The sequence below is a fragment of the Geospiza fortis genome, unplaced genomic scaffold (assembly GCF_000277835.1).
Source record: "Geospiza fortis unplaced genomic scaffold, GeoFor_1.0 scaffold471, whole genome shotgun sequence".
NCBI classification, from domain to species: domain Eukaryota; kingdom Metazoa; phylum Chordata; class Aves; order Passeriformes; family Thraupidae; genus Geospiza; species Geospiza fortis.
The window spans coordinates 900,965-916,346 of record NW_005054443.1 but is presented as its reverse complement, the minus strand read 5'-3'; the positions used below and the strand labels follow the sequence as shown (position 1 = coordinate 916,346).

The 15,382-nt window shown below is 39.8% G+C and overlaps 2 protein-coding genes across 3 annotated transcripts in view; one reads left to right on the top strand and one right to left on the bottom strand.

The window, feature by feature from the left end:
- Positions 1 to 8,600, top strand: part of LAMA1 (laminin subunit alpha 1) — a 98,563-nt gene extending 89,963 nt beyond the window's left edge. The window contains exons 57-63 of the mRNA XM_005427379.2: positions 862 to 974; positions 2,019 to 2,208; positions 4,135 to 4,293; positions 5,404 to 5,557; positions 6,156 to 6,289; positions 7,359 to 7,581; positions 8,044 to 8,600. Coding sequence (XP_005427436.2) covers positions 862 to 974; positions 2,019 to 2,208; positions 4,135 to 4,293; positions 5,404 to 5,557; positions 6,156 to 6,289; positions 7,359 to 7,581; positions 8,044 to 8,204 — 1,134 coding nt within the window. The 3' untranslated portion in view covers positions 8,205 to 8,600. The remainder of the gene's footprint in view (positions 1 to 861; positions 975 to 2,018; positions 2,209 to 4,134; positions 4,294 to 5,403; positions 5,558 to 6,155; positions 6,290 to 7,358; positions 7,582 to 8,043) is intronic.
- A 1,166-nt stretch (positions 8,601 to 9,766) lies between these two features.
- ARHGAP28 (Rho GTPase activating protein 28) overlaps positions 9,767 to 15,382 on the bottom strand; it is a 76,089-nt gene continuing 70,473 nt past the window's right edge. For both annotated transcript variants that reach the window (XM_031062266.1, XM_005427378.2), the window contains exon 15: positions 9,767 to 13,704. In XM_031062266.1, coding sequence (XP_030918126.1) covers positions 13,613 to 13,704 — 92 coding nt within the window. In that variant the 3' untranslated portion in view covers positions 9,767 to 13,612. The remainder of the gene's footprint in view (positions 13,705 to 15,382) is intronic.

Below are 15,382 nucleotides of genomic sequence, written 5' to 3'. Positions count from 1 at the left end.
AGAGAAAAAAAGTGGAATGATAATCTCCCAACAGAAGGACTTGACAGTAACTATTATCTTTAGTGTATTCCTGCCAAAGGGACTTGGTGCAGATTTGCATTTGCTGTGCAGTTCTGCATTCGCATTTTCTTGGTCACACAGATGCAGTCTCGGCTCTGTGTCAGAGAGGAGGCAAAAACCACTTGAGAGACACAGTGTCTGAATGCAGCTTGCATGGTACCTGTTTCCTCTCCCACAGTCCCTGTTCCCAAGGGAGAAGGCAGCATCACTTCTCTCCTCCTGCATCTGCACCTCCTTATAATGAAGGGTTTCCAAAGTATCCTGAAACCATTTTCCTGTGGCAACAGAAAGCAAGATTTCATGCATACAGCTTGGGACTATAAAAAGAAATAAGTTGTCCTTTTTAGAGCTAAAATGTAGCTTTGGCTCATACTCTGTCACTCAGCCCTCCATACCCCAAATCATAACAAAAATGTGTGTCCTCATAAAATGGGAAAATATTTCTACCAAACCTGTAAGATTTTTCACACTGAAATTGAACTTCCAGCATATGTTATCAAATAGGCTGTCAATTAAGACAAAAAGTGAATTGAATATGTCTCAAACTACAAACATTTCTCAGTAGAAAAGGTCAGTGCTGTCTGCAAGACACAGCTTAATCATTAGAACCAGTTTTTTTTGAGCCTGAAGATAGGTTAGAATGATTATGAGGTTAGTTAATTGATGTTTTGCTGTGTACTTTGTGGTTTTCTTGTGGCTTGCTTTTTCTTCCTGCAAAGCTCTATGCAGGCACATTGTCATTCAACAGTTGCTGGGCAGAACCTGACACTATCCTTCTTAATAAATTCCATTCATTAACAGGTAGTTTGTGCAAAAGATGAGCTGGCTGATCATGTTCAAGGTGCCCATCAGTTTGGATTTGCCAAAGGCAGCCACTTGACCCTGCTCTTCAATCAGTCTGCTGTCAGGAAGAAGTGAGTATATCCTGAATTACACATGCACACAGTGTTATTTTGTATTGAGCTGCAAGAAGTGCAGTGATGGTTTTCATGATTGATTGCCAGCTTTGAACATGGTCCTCACTTCAGGTTTCTGTGGGCTCCTCATGGAAGAAAGTATCATATCCCAGGTTTAGTAACTCATGGTCAGAATTCTGCATTTTTATCCCCTCAGACCTGAGTCTCACTTTACCTTCTGAAAGTACTTTGATTTCTTTTTCCACATGCAGAACTCACATCCAGTTCCCATTCCTTTGTCTGATGCAAGTGACATCTCACCCTCTCCTCTCTATTTTCTGCAAGTAATCCTTCCATCTTTGAAGGTGCACTTGAAGGAGAAAAGACTACTGAGATACATTATTTTGTTGGGACCTAATGTGTGATAGCACCTCTGCCTCTTACTTGTTTGAGAGGCTCCCAGCAAGGTCCCCATCACACAGCCTGCAAGTCACTTGCATTTGCTTCTTTCAGCTCATGAAGTCTCTGCAGGCATTGAGAAAAGAGTGTTTTTTTCCCTCTAGCCCTTCTGTTATGGCTTCTGAGCAAAGGACACTGCAGAGGATTGATGCCATGTAGTCTGAACCTGGTGTCTCCATAATAAATGGCTCATTCATCTCCTCTACGTTTTAAGCCTCCCTCTGTTCTCAGTCTGCCCATAATATCCCAGCAAGCCTGGCTAGTAGTAATGGGTGCCATAAAGTTATCCTGGAATGGGTTCCTTTCTTGGGGCAATAAGCAACCTGCAGTCACAAACAGCTGAGCCTGTCCCTCTTAAAGTTCATCTCACTCTTTGACAAGCACTTTTTCTACTTCTGACAGGTACAGCACTGATTTCCATTATGAAATACATTATAAGTTATGCTTTCTTAAAATCAACCTAAAATCTACTTTTCTGGCCTTCGTGATAATAAATCTCCTTTCATAACAATAAATTGGTTCAGACTGTTCTCTGTGTCCAGAAAAGCTTTTCATCACTGCAGAAGAAATACCTTTAAGTAACACTGAATTTTTATTGTCTAGACTTTCCGTCCAGCTGAATCTCAGAACCTTTGCCTCCAGTGGCCTGATTTACTACATGGCTCACCAAAACCAGGTTGATTATGCAGCCCTACAGCTTTATGGGGGACAGCTCCATTTCTCATTTGATTTAGGCAAAGGAAAAGCAGTAGCTCTTCACCCTGCTGTTGTCAATGATGGAAAGTGGCATACGGTAGGTGGTTGTCAATCTTGTGCTCCTGGAGGTACTGGTATGGATTTTTCTTGCCTTTTCTGTGTAATTTCTGTGTTGCAAAAGCACACTGCTTCTAACCCAATCATGAAGTCATTCAGAAAACTTTTATTTGATAATTATTTCCTTTTAAAATTGTCATTAATTGTACACCACATCCATCTTCCAACTACTGTCAAGTATCTCAAACTATTTAGGAATTAAATAGTTCAATAACTGTGTAGTGACAGTCATCTTCAACAGAGAAGGACCTAATGGAAAGATATAAAAAATCTGACCTTTTCCACAGAGAGCTTTCAGTGCATTATGCCACCAAAGACCTGCTCCAGTGTGTGACAGCGGGACAGAAATTTGTGGGTGCAGCATTTTCTTTTCTCCCACTTACTTCTTATTGCCTGAGCATGGTCAGAGCAGCTAGTGACAACAGGGAAGCACTGTCCTTTCCTTGGTCGAGGCAACATGAGAAAGGGGGACATTTGAAATGAATGGAGGACTTAAATAGAGTTGAGGACAAATTAACGTCTACAGCTTGGAGGTGTCACATAGCACTCAGGGCCTTCTGCACAAAGATTGTGTCAGTCTCTATTGGCCCAATTCCTCCGAGCAACCCACCTGCTACTGGCTCTGGCTTTCTGTGTGAGAAGTGACTGTGATGTTTGCAGGAGTTTTAGAAATAACTCTGAGGATATCACTTTTCCTAAAGGCAGGTGAGGATGACAATTTCATCCTGCTAAGTTTCCCCTCCCTTATCTCTATGTGAAGCCTTCACTCCAAGAAGTAGCTTCTGTGGGACAAAGTGATTGATGACACAAAGCTGCCAGCTTTCCTAGGTGCCTTGGGAATCAGCAGAGTTCTTTTTGCTTTTCATAAGTAATCAGCAGAAGAAACAACAGCAAAAATTAACATGAAGAAAGGAAATGTGAACTTCTGTCAGAGATATCACAGTGAAGCTGTGCTGCCTACCCTGAAAGGAAGAATGCTCCAGGACTTACAGCTGCATGTTTAAAAATTACACATATTCACATAAAACTCCTACTGACATTATCCACATTTTAAGAGCTGCACAGATTCCATACAAGAGCTGACCTATCTTTACTACCCAGGACACAAAGCAGGAGCTTCAGCCTTCTTCAGAGATTGAGGCTGAGTCACACCACTTCCTAGCTGGGGGTGATCATTGCAGTCCCTCTGCAATCTATGCAAACTAATATGCATTACTACTGAAAAAAACACCACTTCTTTTCATTTTCTGCCCTCTGCTCATACCACTCTGCTTTACCCCTTTATCCCCTTACCAGCCCAAATATTCATGAAACTTTGTGTTGAACCTAGTCATGGTTCTGAGTGGGGCTAAAAGTAAATAGAGAAGAATAAATGGCTGGCTGACTTCCCTCAGCAACATGTAAGTAATTGTTTTAGGGCAAGACAGGCATAAGGACATAAGATGGACAGAACTGGAAAGCTTTTTGGTCGTAACAAACATAGCACTGCCTATCATAAAATGACAGCACAGGAATGTGCACTTCAGAGACCTGAGATGTCTCAGCTGTTGGGCAGCACAATAATTGCAGGAGGCCAGCACAGAATGCCTTTCTGCAAACTCGGTGACCTGCCCATATCCTAAGGCAATAAACTGGTGATTTAAAGAAATAATAAAACACTGAAAACCTTGGGCAGGACATTATGAAATCATTGTGAGCCCTTGGGAAGGCAAGAAAGCTGTTTAACTGCTCAGTTGTATTCAGAAATGGTCTCAGCCTCAGGAATAATTTCAAGAGGTTGCCTCAGAACAGAATGTCAAAGCAATTGAACCACTAAACAATTGTCTTGCTTATTTCTATGGCAAATGATGACTAGGTAACAATTCTAGCTTACTCATTTATGTTCGCATGCTTCCCTTTTTTCCAGGTAAAGATGGAATATGTTAAAAGAAAAGGCACGATCATTGTGGATGGACAGGAACTGGTAGCAGTCAATGTCCTGGGAGATGGTAGCACCTTGGACGTGGAAGGGAAGCTCTATGTGGGAGGACTCCCCTTAGACTACGTGCCAAAGAATCTTGGGAATGTAAGAAGGTTTGGGGTGGGGGGGTGCCTCTGGCATTTTGCAGACCAGAATGAGCATAGTGCAGCAAACTCATCTAAATCAGCATCCTGTCTCTGACAGGCTAAAAAGAAGTACTTTGGGAAAGAAGCAACAAGGAAAGTAATGACCCTTTACCAGATAAATCTTTCTAGCTTTCTATGGCTTAATGAGTCCAGCTACAGCTTATATCCTTGTGTGTTAGTAATAGCCCTTAGCAGAACTTTTTTTTTCATTCTGTTTCTCTGTTAAAAATGAATAAAGAATCTAAATTCCTGTCTTTCACAGTGTAAGGTAAAAACATGACCTACAATTGTCAGGGACAATTGGTCCCTGACTCCTATTGCATTCAACAGAAATTAGGTGCCTTAAATATCTCTGAAAGACTGGGTTTAGCTGTCTTTAGATTAAAGCATATTTTTAATACATGCTTTTAGAGTTATTTTATAATGGGCTGCACCTTCCTCCTTGTGCAGCCCATTATATTAATGAGAATTCCGGTGATATGATAATGTTTCTTATAGGATTGTAGAATGTCCTGTTTTGGAAGGGATCCTCAAGGATCATCGAAGTTCAACTCCTGGCCCTGCACAGGACACCCAAGAGTCACACCTTGTGCCTGAGGGCATTGTCCAAATGCTTCTTGAACTCTGTCAGGCTGGTGCTGTGACCACTGCCCTGGGGAACCTCTTCCAGTGCCCAGCCACCCTCTGGAGTGATTCAGATGAATCTTTTTGATGAAGAGAACTTGCAAAATGTCCTACAAAAATTTTGATTACTCATTGATTTCCTAAAACATGTTTGGATTGTTTTTACTGTTGGGTGTATCCCTGCTCACAGTCAAGCAAATACAATTCTTCCTGTATATTATAGACAGTGTATATACTCTGCTTCTAACTATTTGATTTTGACTCTAAGACATTATGTGTCTTAAATAATTATATGTAATACTAGAAATTTAACTACGGAAGTATTTTAGATTCTGCTGTGTTTTGTTCAGATAATATTTTATCTACAGTAAGATCAGGTGAATCCCTAACAGAGCATCACAACAGTTTATACTAAACATTGTCTCTTATGTCTCCATATGCTTAGGTTACTCACAGTATTCCTGCCTGCATTGGTAGCATGACAATTAATGGCAAACAACTGGACAACGAGAGTCCTGTCTCTATCTTTGCTGTGAATAAATGCTATGAAACAGTGCAGGATGGTACTTTCTTTGATGGAAGTGGCTTTGCTGCTCTTGGTAAGTGTCATTAAATGAAAACAGTGCCTTACTGAATTAATATTAATGAAAACATACTCCTTTCAGGTCTTACTGGAACTGTGTGTAATTAACTGACTCCTCACACAGTGAGTGCATGCCCTGCATATGGATTTCTGACTGAGTCCTTTCACTTCATTCATCCAAAAGCCCTTTCTGCAAAGGGCTGTCTTGCACAAATAAAAGAGATAATGGTTTTAGCATTGGGAAAGAAATGAACTACATCTTTATTAGCTAAGAATATCCATGTTCATGATGTTAAGGTCTGATAAAGAATATGAAGACAAAAGACTCGTGAAGTAACATGAAGGATTGCATTTGTGCTCTTTACTGTTTCTTACAGATGAGATAGAATGGATTAAATCTGAATGAATGAAAAAAAACCTTATTTGGGAATTTATCGATTCCAGTAAAAAGTGGGAATTATGACTTTGGAACACTTACTTTCCAGAGGTTTTGCTAGGTCATATGCCAGCAGCATAATTAACACGTTTTTTAGACCTTTTAATGGTAGTGCTTATATTTAGCTCTGTACTGTGGGTTGCAAGTCGTCTACTAGAAGCTTCTAACTTGTTTTCAGTCAGGGAAGGCTACAAAGTGCGGTCTGACGTGAACATCACCCTGGAGTTCCGCACCACAGCGGCGCACGGCGTCCTCCTGGGCATCAGCAGCGCCAGGGTCGATGCGATTGGGCTGGAAATTGTACACGGCAAGGTAGGCTGCCCTGTGCAGGCACACTGATGTCACAGGGCTTGTTTGAAACTGCGAGGCTAGAGCCCTTGGAATGCATGAAACATGCACCAGTCAAGTGTGATGGAGGCACCTTCCCACAGAACAAAAACGGGACAGACTTTGTCTCATTGCCACCGTATGATAAAATGTGCGATTAGCAGAAGTCACTGGAACTTTTTGGATTTTTAATTAGTGTAATTTATGTTAGTGTGCAGCCACTCTGACCTGCTGTACTACATACCTTGTATTTTAGACCAAATATATATCTTTTTTATTGCTTAATACTTTTTCTGCCATAAAGTTATCCTTGTCCTTGAGAAAAATATTGCATATACAATGCACACTGTTTTGTAACCTCTTCTTCAATATTCATGAGCAATTAACTCATTCTCTGCTTCTACTGGCCATTATGCTCCATAAACCTTTTAACAATCAATATACATAGTTCTCCAGTCATTTCTTGCATAAAAAAATATACACTTGATTGCTCTTAAGTGTTTGTTTTTGCAGAAATAGCTCATTTTTTATTCAAAGCTTCCTAGCTGGAGACAGTGTTAAATATCACTGTTTCTGTGGGACATACTTTCCCAGTATTAATATGTAATACTTACATATTAATCCTCACCGCAGAGTTGAGGAAGTGTCTGCTGCTTTGAAAAATAAATGCATGAAAAAAAATAAATGCATCTGTTGGCAATGACAAGTGCTTTCAGGCCATTCTTCTTTCTCTTCAGTTATATACAGTGATTCTTCTTTCAGATCTGAAGTCTCAGGTTCTGTGAAAAACGTCTTGATTTGTATTTGTAAGAAACATTGAAACCCCTAGTGAAGTGTATCAATGGACCATTGCATAGGTAGACCTTATTGTTTTAAATTTTAAAAAACACTTTAATAAGGATCTACTCTACCCATCAAAGTAAACATTAACTGTGTGTATTGTCAAACATTTAAAATGGAAATCTCTGCACCAATGTGATTGTGCTTTTATCTAGGCAGATTAGTTCATGTATTCTTACTTTATATCTTCATTGGCATCTGGCTGTTTGCACAGGTTTTATTCCATGTCAACAATGGAGCTGGCAGGATAACAGCTTCCTATGAACCAAGAGGCACAAATAGCTTGTGTGATGGGAAATGGCACAAGCTTCAAGCAAACAAAAGCAAACATCACATTTCGCTGATAATTGATGGGAATTTGGTTCACACTGATAATCCCTATGTCCAGTCAACATCTGCAGATACGAACAATCCCATTTATGTTGGAGGTTATCCTGGTAGGTACAATAATATTTCCCTTCCCTCCTGTCCCTCCTGTGCTCACTCTCACAAGAATGACTCTTAACATGTGCTCCCTTTTGGTTTACCATGGGAACTGTGACTGTGTACAGCTCAGCTGTTGCTTCATATTCTGCTAGTTTCTATTTTAACTTCTAAAACAGCCATGCAGAGTGGCTTTCTCCTCTGTTTTTCCCTCTCATCTTCCATTGTCCCCTGGCAAGAACTATTTCTGCAAACTTTGCCAAGTTATTGCTGTGCATGACTTATGCTTGAAAAGAGCAGTGACTGTCCATGTTGGGATGTCACACTTCATCCAAACATGAATGGAACTTCATGCTCCCCAGGTGTTGGTTTTATTTCTTATTTCAGAGGGGGAGAATTTTAATAACCTGTATCTTTGTATTTTTTCTTTCAGTTTGGTGGAAATAGGTTTTACAAATTTCATGTTTATTTTTCAGCTGATGTCAAGCAAAACTGCCTCACAAGCAAGACCTCATTCCATGGTTGCTTAAGGAACCTTGTTTTGACCAAGGGCCAACATACAGAATTGTTTGACTTTAGCAGAGCTTTTGACCTGCGTGGAGTATTTCCTCATTCCTGCCCTGGGGCTGAGCACTGAACTGTAGCAAAGCCCGACTGGATTGAGAGAGGGTTTGTTTTTTTTGTTGTTGATCTGTTATTCTGCATTCTCATTTCATAATGAAAAGAAGAACTGATAAGAACCTGCATCTATTTGATTTTTCTGGTTGTTTTCCAACTCAGGTCATTTTTTTTATCAGAAGCTCTATGTCTGCATTTTAACTAAATGGTTTTAAACAACAAATACCTCTACAACAATTTTAATGGCATTATTTGGGTATTTTTCTTTTGGGAATTTTTATTAATCAGTGTTTACAGTATGTTTTCTTCTGATTACTTGACAGTATTTCATTTTATTGTGTGTTGCCAGTTTTGTAAGAAGTTAATAACTTTGGACCACATAATAAAACTACAATAAACTGCATTATTTCAAGTAGTTCAGTTGTCCATGTATTTCAGTTAGAAGAAAAAGAGCTGGAAGGCTGAGAAGTCACAAGTATGCCCACTACAGGGGGTTTGGAACTAGACAATCTTCAAGGCTTCTTCCAGTTTAGGCCATTATATGACTCTGATTATATGAAATGTAAGTGGATGTAGTCCAGCAGAGGGAGCAGGAGACTGACTAAAGTCCTAATTTTGAAGGTCTCAGATTCAGAGTTTAATGAATAGAATTTTCTTAGTTACACTTCACAGGGCAGCTCCAGTTCCTTTTCCTTGTGCCTTACTATCCAGTGCTTCTGACACTCATTATAGATACATTGGGTAGATGGATTATGTTCCTGTTTATGCTTTCATGGAATCAGCTTAGGACAAGCAGCACCTCTATGGCACAGAGATGCCTGTGAAGTGATGTGCTGCTAAAGAAACAATTTGTGTCTTATTTGGGAAAAACTATGCATTTGGCAATGCACACTATTGCACTGCATTCTTTGGAAAGCAGTATTTCTTATGGACAGTGGGAGGCAGCTTTGAGGCCAGCCTGCAGTTGTATCTTTGGTTTTTCTTACCATGCTTGCCTCTGTTTCAAAAATGAGTCTTCCAGTAGCTGTTCTTAGCCAGGTTTGGGGGACATGTGCTCAATCCCAATCAAGTAAGGACATCCATTCATCAACTGGCCAGGTCACTGAGCAGTGACAAATGTGTCTCATATTTTAATATGCATCTGTAATAAGCATAGTTCTTTGGAAGTTACTTCCATCTCCCCTTTTTTTTTTCCTCTTTGAACTAGCAGCATTTTTACTTGCTCCTTCCAATTTTATTTGGCTTTTACTATGCATTTGTACAATTTGTTCTAATGTTAGTTTTTCTCTATGTATTTTGTACTAGTTTAAAAAATCCTGGCTGAAATGAAACTCCAAAGCAGTTTGCCATTGCTTTCAATGAGGAAGGATTCTAAGCAGTGTGTTTTGTGCATTGCATAGAGGTAGGCCAAGGGAAGAGCTCCTGGAGCAAAGAGCTTCTCCACTTCAGCAAGGGTGGCAGAACGTGGTCCTCTGTACAGCTGTTCAGGTGCTGTAACAACACAGTTGCTTTTAAAAGTTTTTAAGTTGCTTTTCTGCCCCCTGCTTCTATCCAAAACACACATGCTTAGATTTGAAGAGCTGGCTTTGTTGTATTGTTTTTATTTTTGACATGGATACAATACAGTGGACACACTGCTGTACAAATACACTTACTTGGCGTACTTCAACAAAACACATAACATAATGAGGATTGTAAGGGAAACGTACATACAAACACTTCACTTTGAGTAGTGGCATTGTATTATTTTCCAGAGAAGACACACATGAATAGAAACCCATTGAAAAATAAAACTGAAACACTGTGTGTTTGTATTCATTGTCTATTAACCCCAACATCTGATCTCACAAGGTTCACATTACAAGCATAATTTAGGCAACATGTTTTGCATAAAATATCATCCATATCCAGAAGTATGTATTTTACTAGATATTTTTTTGTAATTTCAAATCCTGCCTCATACAAAAAGAAATACTTTGTCAACATCAATGTGAAATTGGTAATAGATTAAGTAATAAATGTCTAAGCCAAAATATTTTTCCTGGAAAATGCAGAGTGAGGTAGTTAATATTGTACATGGACACAGACACATTTGCACACACGCACACTTTCTAATGACATTCGCTGCATATACAGGTTAAAGCATTCCAGTCTGTTTTGCAACACCTGCTTTTTACAATACTCCCTTCTCTATGTGTTGATATGCAAAATGCTGTCCTTGTAGAACCATGGAGTATATAAATGATTGAGGCATCTTTGGAATTTCAGTAAATTTCTCTTCGCTTGCTACCACTTTCTTAATAATAGCTTTCCACATGTTACTTTTTTTCAGGTGACAATCCTCTTGCAACTTAGTTTTGACTTCAGCTTCTGTTAGGAGAAACAAAATTCCTCATGCCTCCACCAGCATCTTGAAATATAAGACATAAACTTGAAACCTCGTATTTCAAAATGCCATTAAGCTTGTTCCATTTGTCTGCTGCATATTAAATCAAGTTAGTGTACCAAAACAATACAAAACAACTTAATGTGGAACAGTATTAACCACTACACATGGGTCTTTAGGGCCATTTGTATCAAAAGAGAATCCTGACATTCTTTTTCAGAGACAGGAGGTATTTGGCCACTCTATGTAGAATCTAGTTCATCTGCTAATATGCATGTCTTACAAAGTTATAGGCAGTTTCAGCATACAACAAGAGTTCACAGGGTGACTTTCCTAAGTTATGAAGTGGTAAAAGTCTTCCAAAACCCCCTGGTATTCTATACAGAATGCAGGGGGATCTATTTCAAATAGAAATAACATTGATGAGGTCCAGAACATGCTGAGCAAGTTGCAGCGTGAACACAGGGCTGCTCTGTCCTTCCCCCTGCACAGCCATTGAGAACACACAGTGAAGCGAGTGGGCAAGATGGAGGAGGTCAATGTATTTGTCTGAAAGTATTGTAGGAAGTTAGCTCATTTGCTATGACACTTCAAATTACTTTCTTAAAGTTTAGGCTTTCTATATAGTCACAGAATGCCTTTCAGTTGGCTATAGATACAACGATGCTCAGCATTTATCTGATTCTCTTTATAGTCAAAGCACTTTCCACATATAAAAGCCTCTGCTGAGTTTGTTCTTCCCAGATGGATGTTCATTACTCCTGATCTGTTCAGGGAATTGTTTGGCTACATCTGAGAGCAGAATTTAACTCAACTAATTCTCATGTTGCCTTTATATGGAAAGTACAAGTCCTGCTTTACAGCTGACGTTCAAGGGCAGCACAAGCACAAAGAGCTGTCCATTGCCACAGAGGGAACTAAAGGGTATCGGGAGCAAAGCACAAGACAAAACTTTTATGCTTAGTCCTATAAACAAGCCACAGACCTACTATCTCTTGTGTACTTAAAATAAATAGTGTTCAAAATAAGGAGTGTATTTTATAATACAATTGTCCTAGTTTTTTCCTGGCTGCAACTGCGTCTCCTTTAGTGTTAAGAAGAAAAAGGAAAAACAAAAAAACCCAAACAAACAAGAACAACAACAAAAACCTACAAAAACCCAAGAAAACCCAACCCCAAACAAACAAAAAACAAAACAAAACAAAAACCAAAACAAAAAAATGTGCCAAAACAACCAGAAAATTAAAAATGTCACTGTTCTAAAGAAAATGTTGCTAATTTTTTATCATTTTTTATCAAGACGATAAGACAGAAGACAGGATCTGCCCTCTGTAGACATTATTGTTGCTGGTGAAGTCACTGATTCAATGTTGATTTCTTTCACTGACAGCTAACAATGAAAGTTAACTACTGGAGAACACGATCAACTTGACACATTTTAGAGGGCCTGCTTCTGGTTCAGATACTCATTGCACAGCTTCAGCAGAGCATCACAAGTTACAGGCTTTCTCTGCAGGACAGCAGACTTTATTCACCTCCAGTTCACCTGGAGGACTTGGTTCAGAGTGCTTTTAAGTTGCTATGCAATAAACAGAGCTTCTGCCTCATCCCCGTGTCCAGATCAGGAACAAAAATCATTGCTCAGGCTGGGGGTGGTTTAATTGTGCAACAATGATGAGGACTTGCAGGCAAGTTGAAGGCAAAGGTTCCCAATTATTGCATATGACACAGATAAAAAGAATACTTTCTCTTTTCCAGAGATTTGTGATTTCCTTACTCAACAAGCCTCTTTTAGTTCAGCACAGCCAAAAGTGAAATGACTGAACACCGCTTGCTCTTGTGACTAGCTCCAAACAAGACAGCCTATCTGACATTCCCAATTCAGTGGCAGCCCAGTATTCTCTTGTCAGCCTGTGTGTTTGCTTAGACTGCATGCCAGCTGCAATTTGCTATGTATTTGTAAAACCCCCAGCACAAGTGGGCCTAGGTTGGCTATGGTTTAAAGACCTGATGTGTAAATTATTAAATCCGTTTTCTCATTGGAAGCCCTGTTTCTTCTCCATGCTGTATTATACAAGACCTGAACAAAGATCTCTCTTGTTGATGCAGCTGAAGAGTATAAAAACTGCTTACATATTAAAGCTAAAATAAACAAAATAAAAAGAATTAGGTTACAAATTAGAAACGATAATGTTTAACAAAAAAAGGTGATGACTGTAAGTGGCACCATTAACACATCTCATAGTCTGGCATTACACAGATTTAATTCTGAGAGTATCAAGTAAAAGGCAGAGCTAGGGTCATATGCCCTTCCTCACCTAGCCTTCGTCTCCTGAAACTTGTGTGACAGGGGGAGGGAGGGAAACGTGGTTTGTGCCATTACAATTGCACACAGCTGAGGGATCCAGACAGGTGATTTTGGAAGACTGGTAGTGAGATATACAGTGGCACGTACACTGAGCAGCATAGCTGTCTGTACTTCCTCCTCCTGCCTCCCTCCCGCAGCAGCAGGTACTCATGAGGAGTGACTGAGAGACACAAGCATTGCAGGAACACACACTGTATGGGTTCACTTCCAGGAGAAAGGTTTGGTTTTCACAGAGCTGTCTGGCACTGCGGCATGCTGAACTCCTGCCTTCCATGCCTGACAGACACCTTCCCTTCTCCAACGTCTGTCATGCTTCTGTGTCATGCTGTGGTCAGTAGTGTTTCATTCATCTGATGCCACTGCATTTTTTCCAAAAATTGTTCTAACACCAGGTCAGGAAACGAACACCGTACCTTGGTCTGCCCTCCTCACCTCCTGGGCCAACTGGCACAAGTGTAATCCATGTGAAAGCATAACTAATGTGATATTTTTCGGATGGTTTGGAAGCTGGAATACCGAAAGTCCTATGTGCTGGCCATCAGCTGGACAGTACAGTAGGAAGGAATGATGTCCTGTAGATACCATTTTGTTCTGTCTCTGCAAGAGTTGCTTAAAATGACAGGCATCACTCTTGTCCATGTGGCTTTTGTCCAGTCTACTGCTGCCTTCTGCTTCAGCTGGCTTTTGGTTTTATCACCCATTCTGCCTGAGGATTTGCACGGTAGACATCTAGCATGAATGCATCTGGATCCAAACAGTGCTGACCTGAAAAGGAAATTGTCAGCCATGAATCATAAGATGTTCTGAGCACACAGGGACAGACCTGTGTTAAAATGTCCTTGAATGTTTCTCTGACCTGCACACAGCAAGCCCAGTTTGGTGTGTCCATCCAGCTAACATCTTGCCTGGATACAGAGAGGGCCTTTGGTAAATCTGCCAGTGATTTTACTCTCTGACAGTCATGAATTTACTGCCACTTCCAGGCAGGATGTCCTGCATTACAGTGAGTAATGGACAAGACATTTAGTCAAACAGTGAATATGGTCTCTTCAGAAGCATCAACAACACTGTTAGTGTAAGTGCTGCAGTATGGGGGTGTTTTATTTCCTTGGATTTACTGAGCTGGAATTACAACTGTCTGACTTCTACACTATTTTTAAATGCTGAAAAAGTAGCTCTGTAAACAATGTGTTCCCATACAGTAGGATCTTGGAAAGAAATGCAGGGTCTCTAACAAGGTTTTTGGGAGTTGCCAATTTGCTGGTCAAAAAAAAAAAATCCTCTGCACTCTGGCTGTTTCATTAGCTGGTGATTGGGAAGTTGTGGCTGCCTTTGCCTGAATGAGGATTTTGTGCCTCTTAGTTGAGTAATAAGGCAATAAATTCTAGAGTTAAGTTGATTTGTTGGACTATATTGCATTTACATGGGGTAATGAAGTAATTTCACTGGTAAGGTTACTTTGCTGTGACACAAGATTATGGTAAAATTTTTGTACAGTTACTTATAAGGTCACTGGGGTGCTAATGATTTTATTCAAGTGAAAGCAATAGAAATGAATTAATGCATAATCAGCAGACTAAGGTACCCTGAAGGTACCTCTAGGACTATAAAAATTATTTTAAGTGAAGATGCAAATTAAATGTCCCAATTTTTTGGAAGACCATGGTAGGAATATTTGGGATTGTTTCACAAGGTCTTTAGGATAATTTTTCTATTTTAGCATCAGTTGGTCATCCTGTTTGGACAGGCAAAACAAATCACTAATCCAATTTAGTTTTTTTTTATCATCAGTAATAAAGACTGATTCCTGACTGCTGCAGAAGTAAGTCTGTGATGTTTTGTAGTAACTTTACAGAAAGTCTTTAGAGCTGAATCTAGAAGAAATAAGGAATAATCTAATCAGGTAATTCACAACTGACTCCCAACACAGCATCTAGAATTTTGGCATGAACAGAGAAGAGAAAGGATTGTGTAATATCAAATTAAAATATGTTTTTTGACCTTTAGGCCAGAAACTTGTGGGCCACTGTTGTTATTATAAGAAGTGTCACTGCATGAAACAGAAGAAGACAAAAACCCTATTGCAAGGAATTTGCAATCTAAATAAAGCCCACAGATTAATGTGAGTACAGAACACCTATATGTGCAGGGGCTGAATTCACAATTCTGTAGGTCTTTATTTGAGGGAGGTTAACACTTGCATAGAGTAAGAAAGAAAGAGATCTTGGAAAAATGCTTGACAGCAAGGTGGAATGTGCTTGCAAGAGGAAGACAAAGGATCTCTTAACCATGGAAAAATGCTCAGTTACGAGAGTGAGAGAGGCAAGCAAAAGGTCAGATGAATTTGGCAAGAGTGTAAGAAGTGCTGCTGAGATCCAGCCGCCGGGTTCATTCTCTCCTGTGGGGTACCCCTCCTGTCACTCTGGAGTTGGAATAAATGATT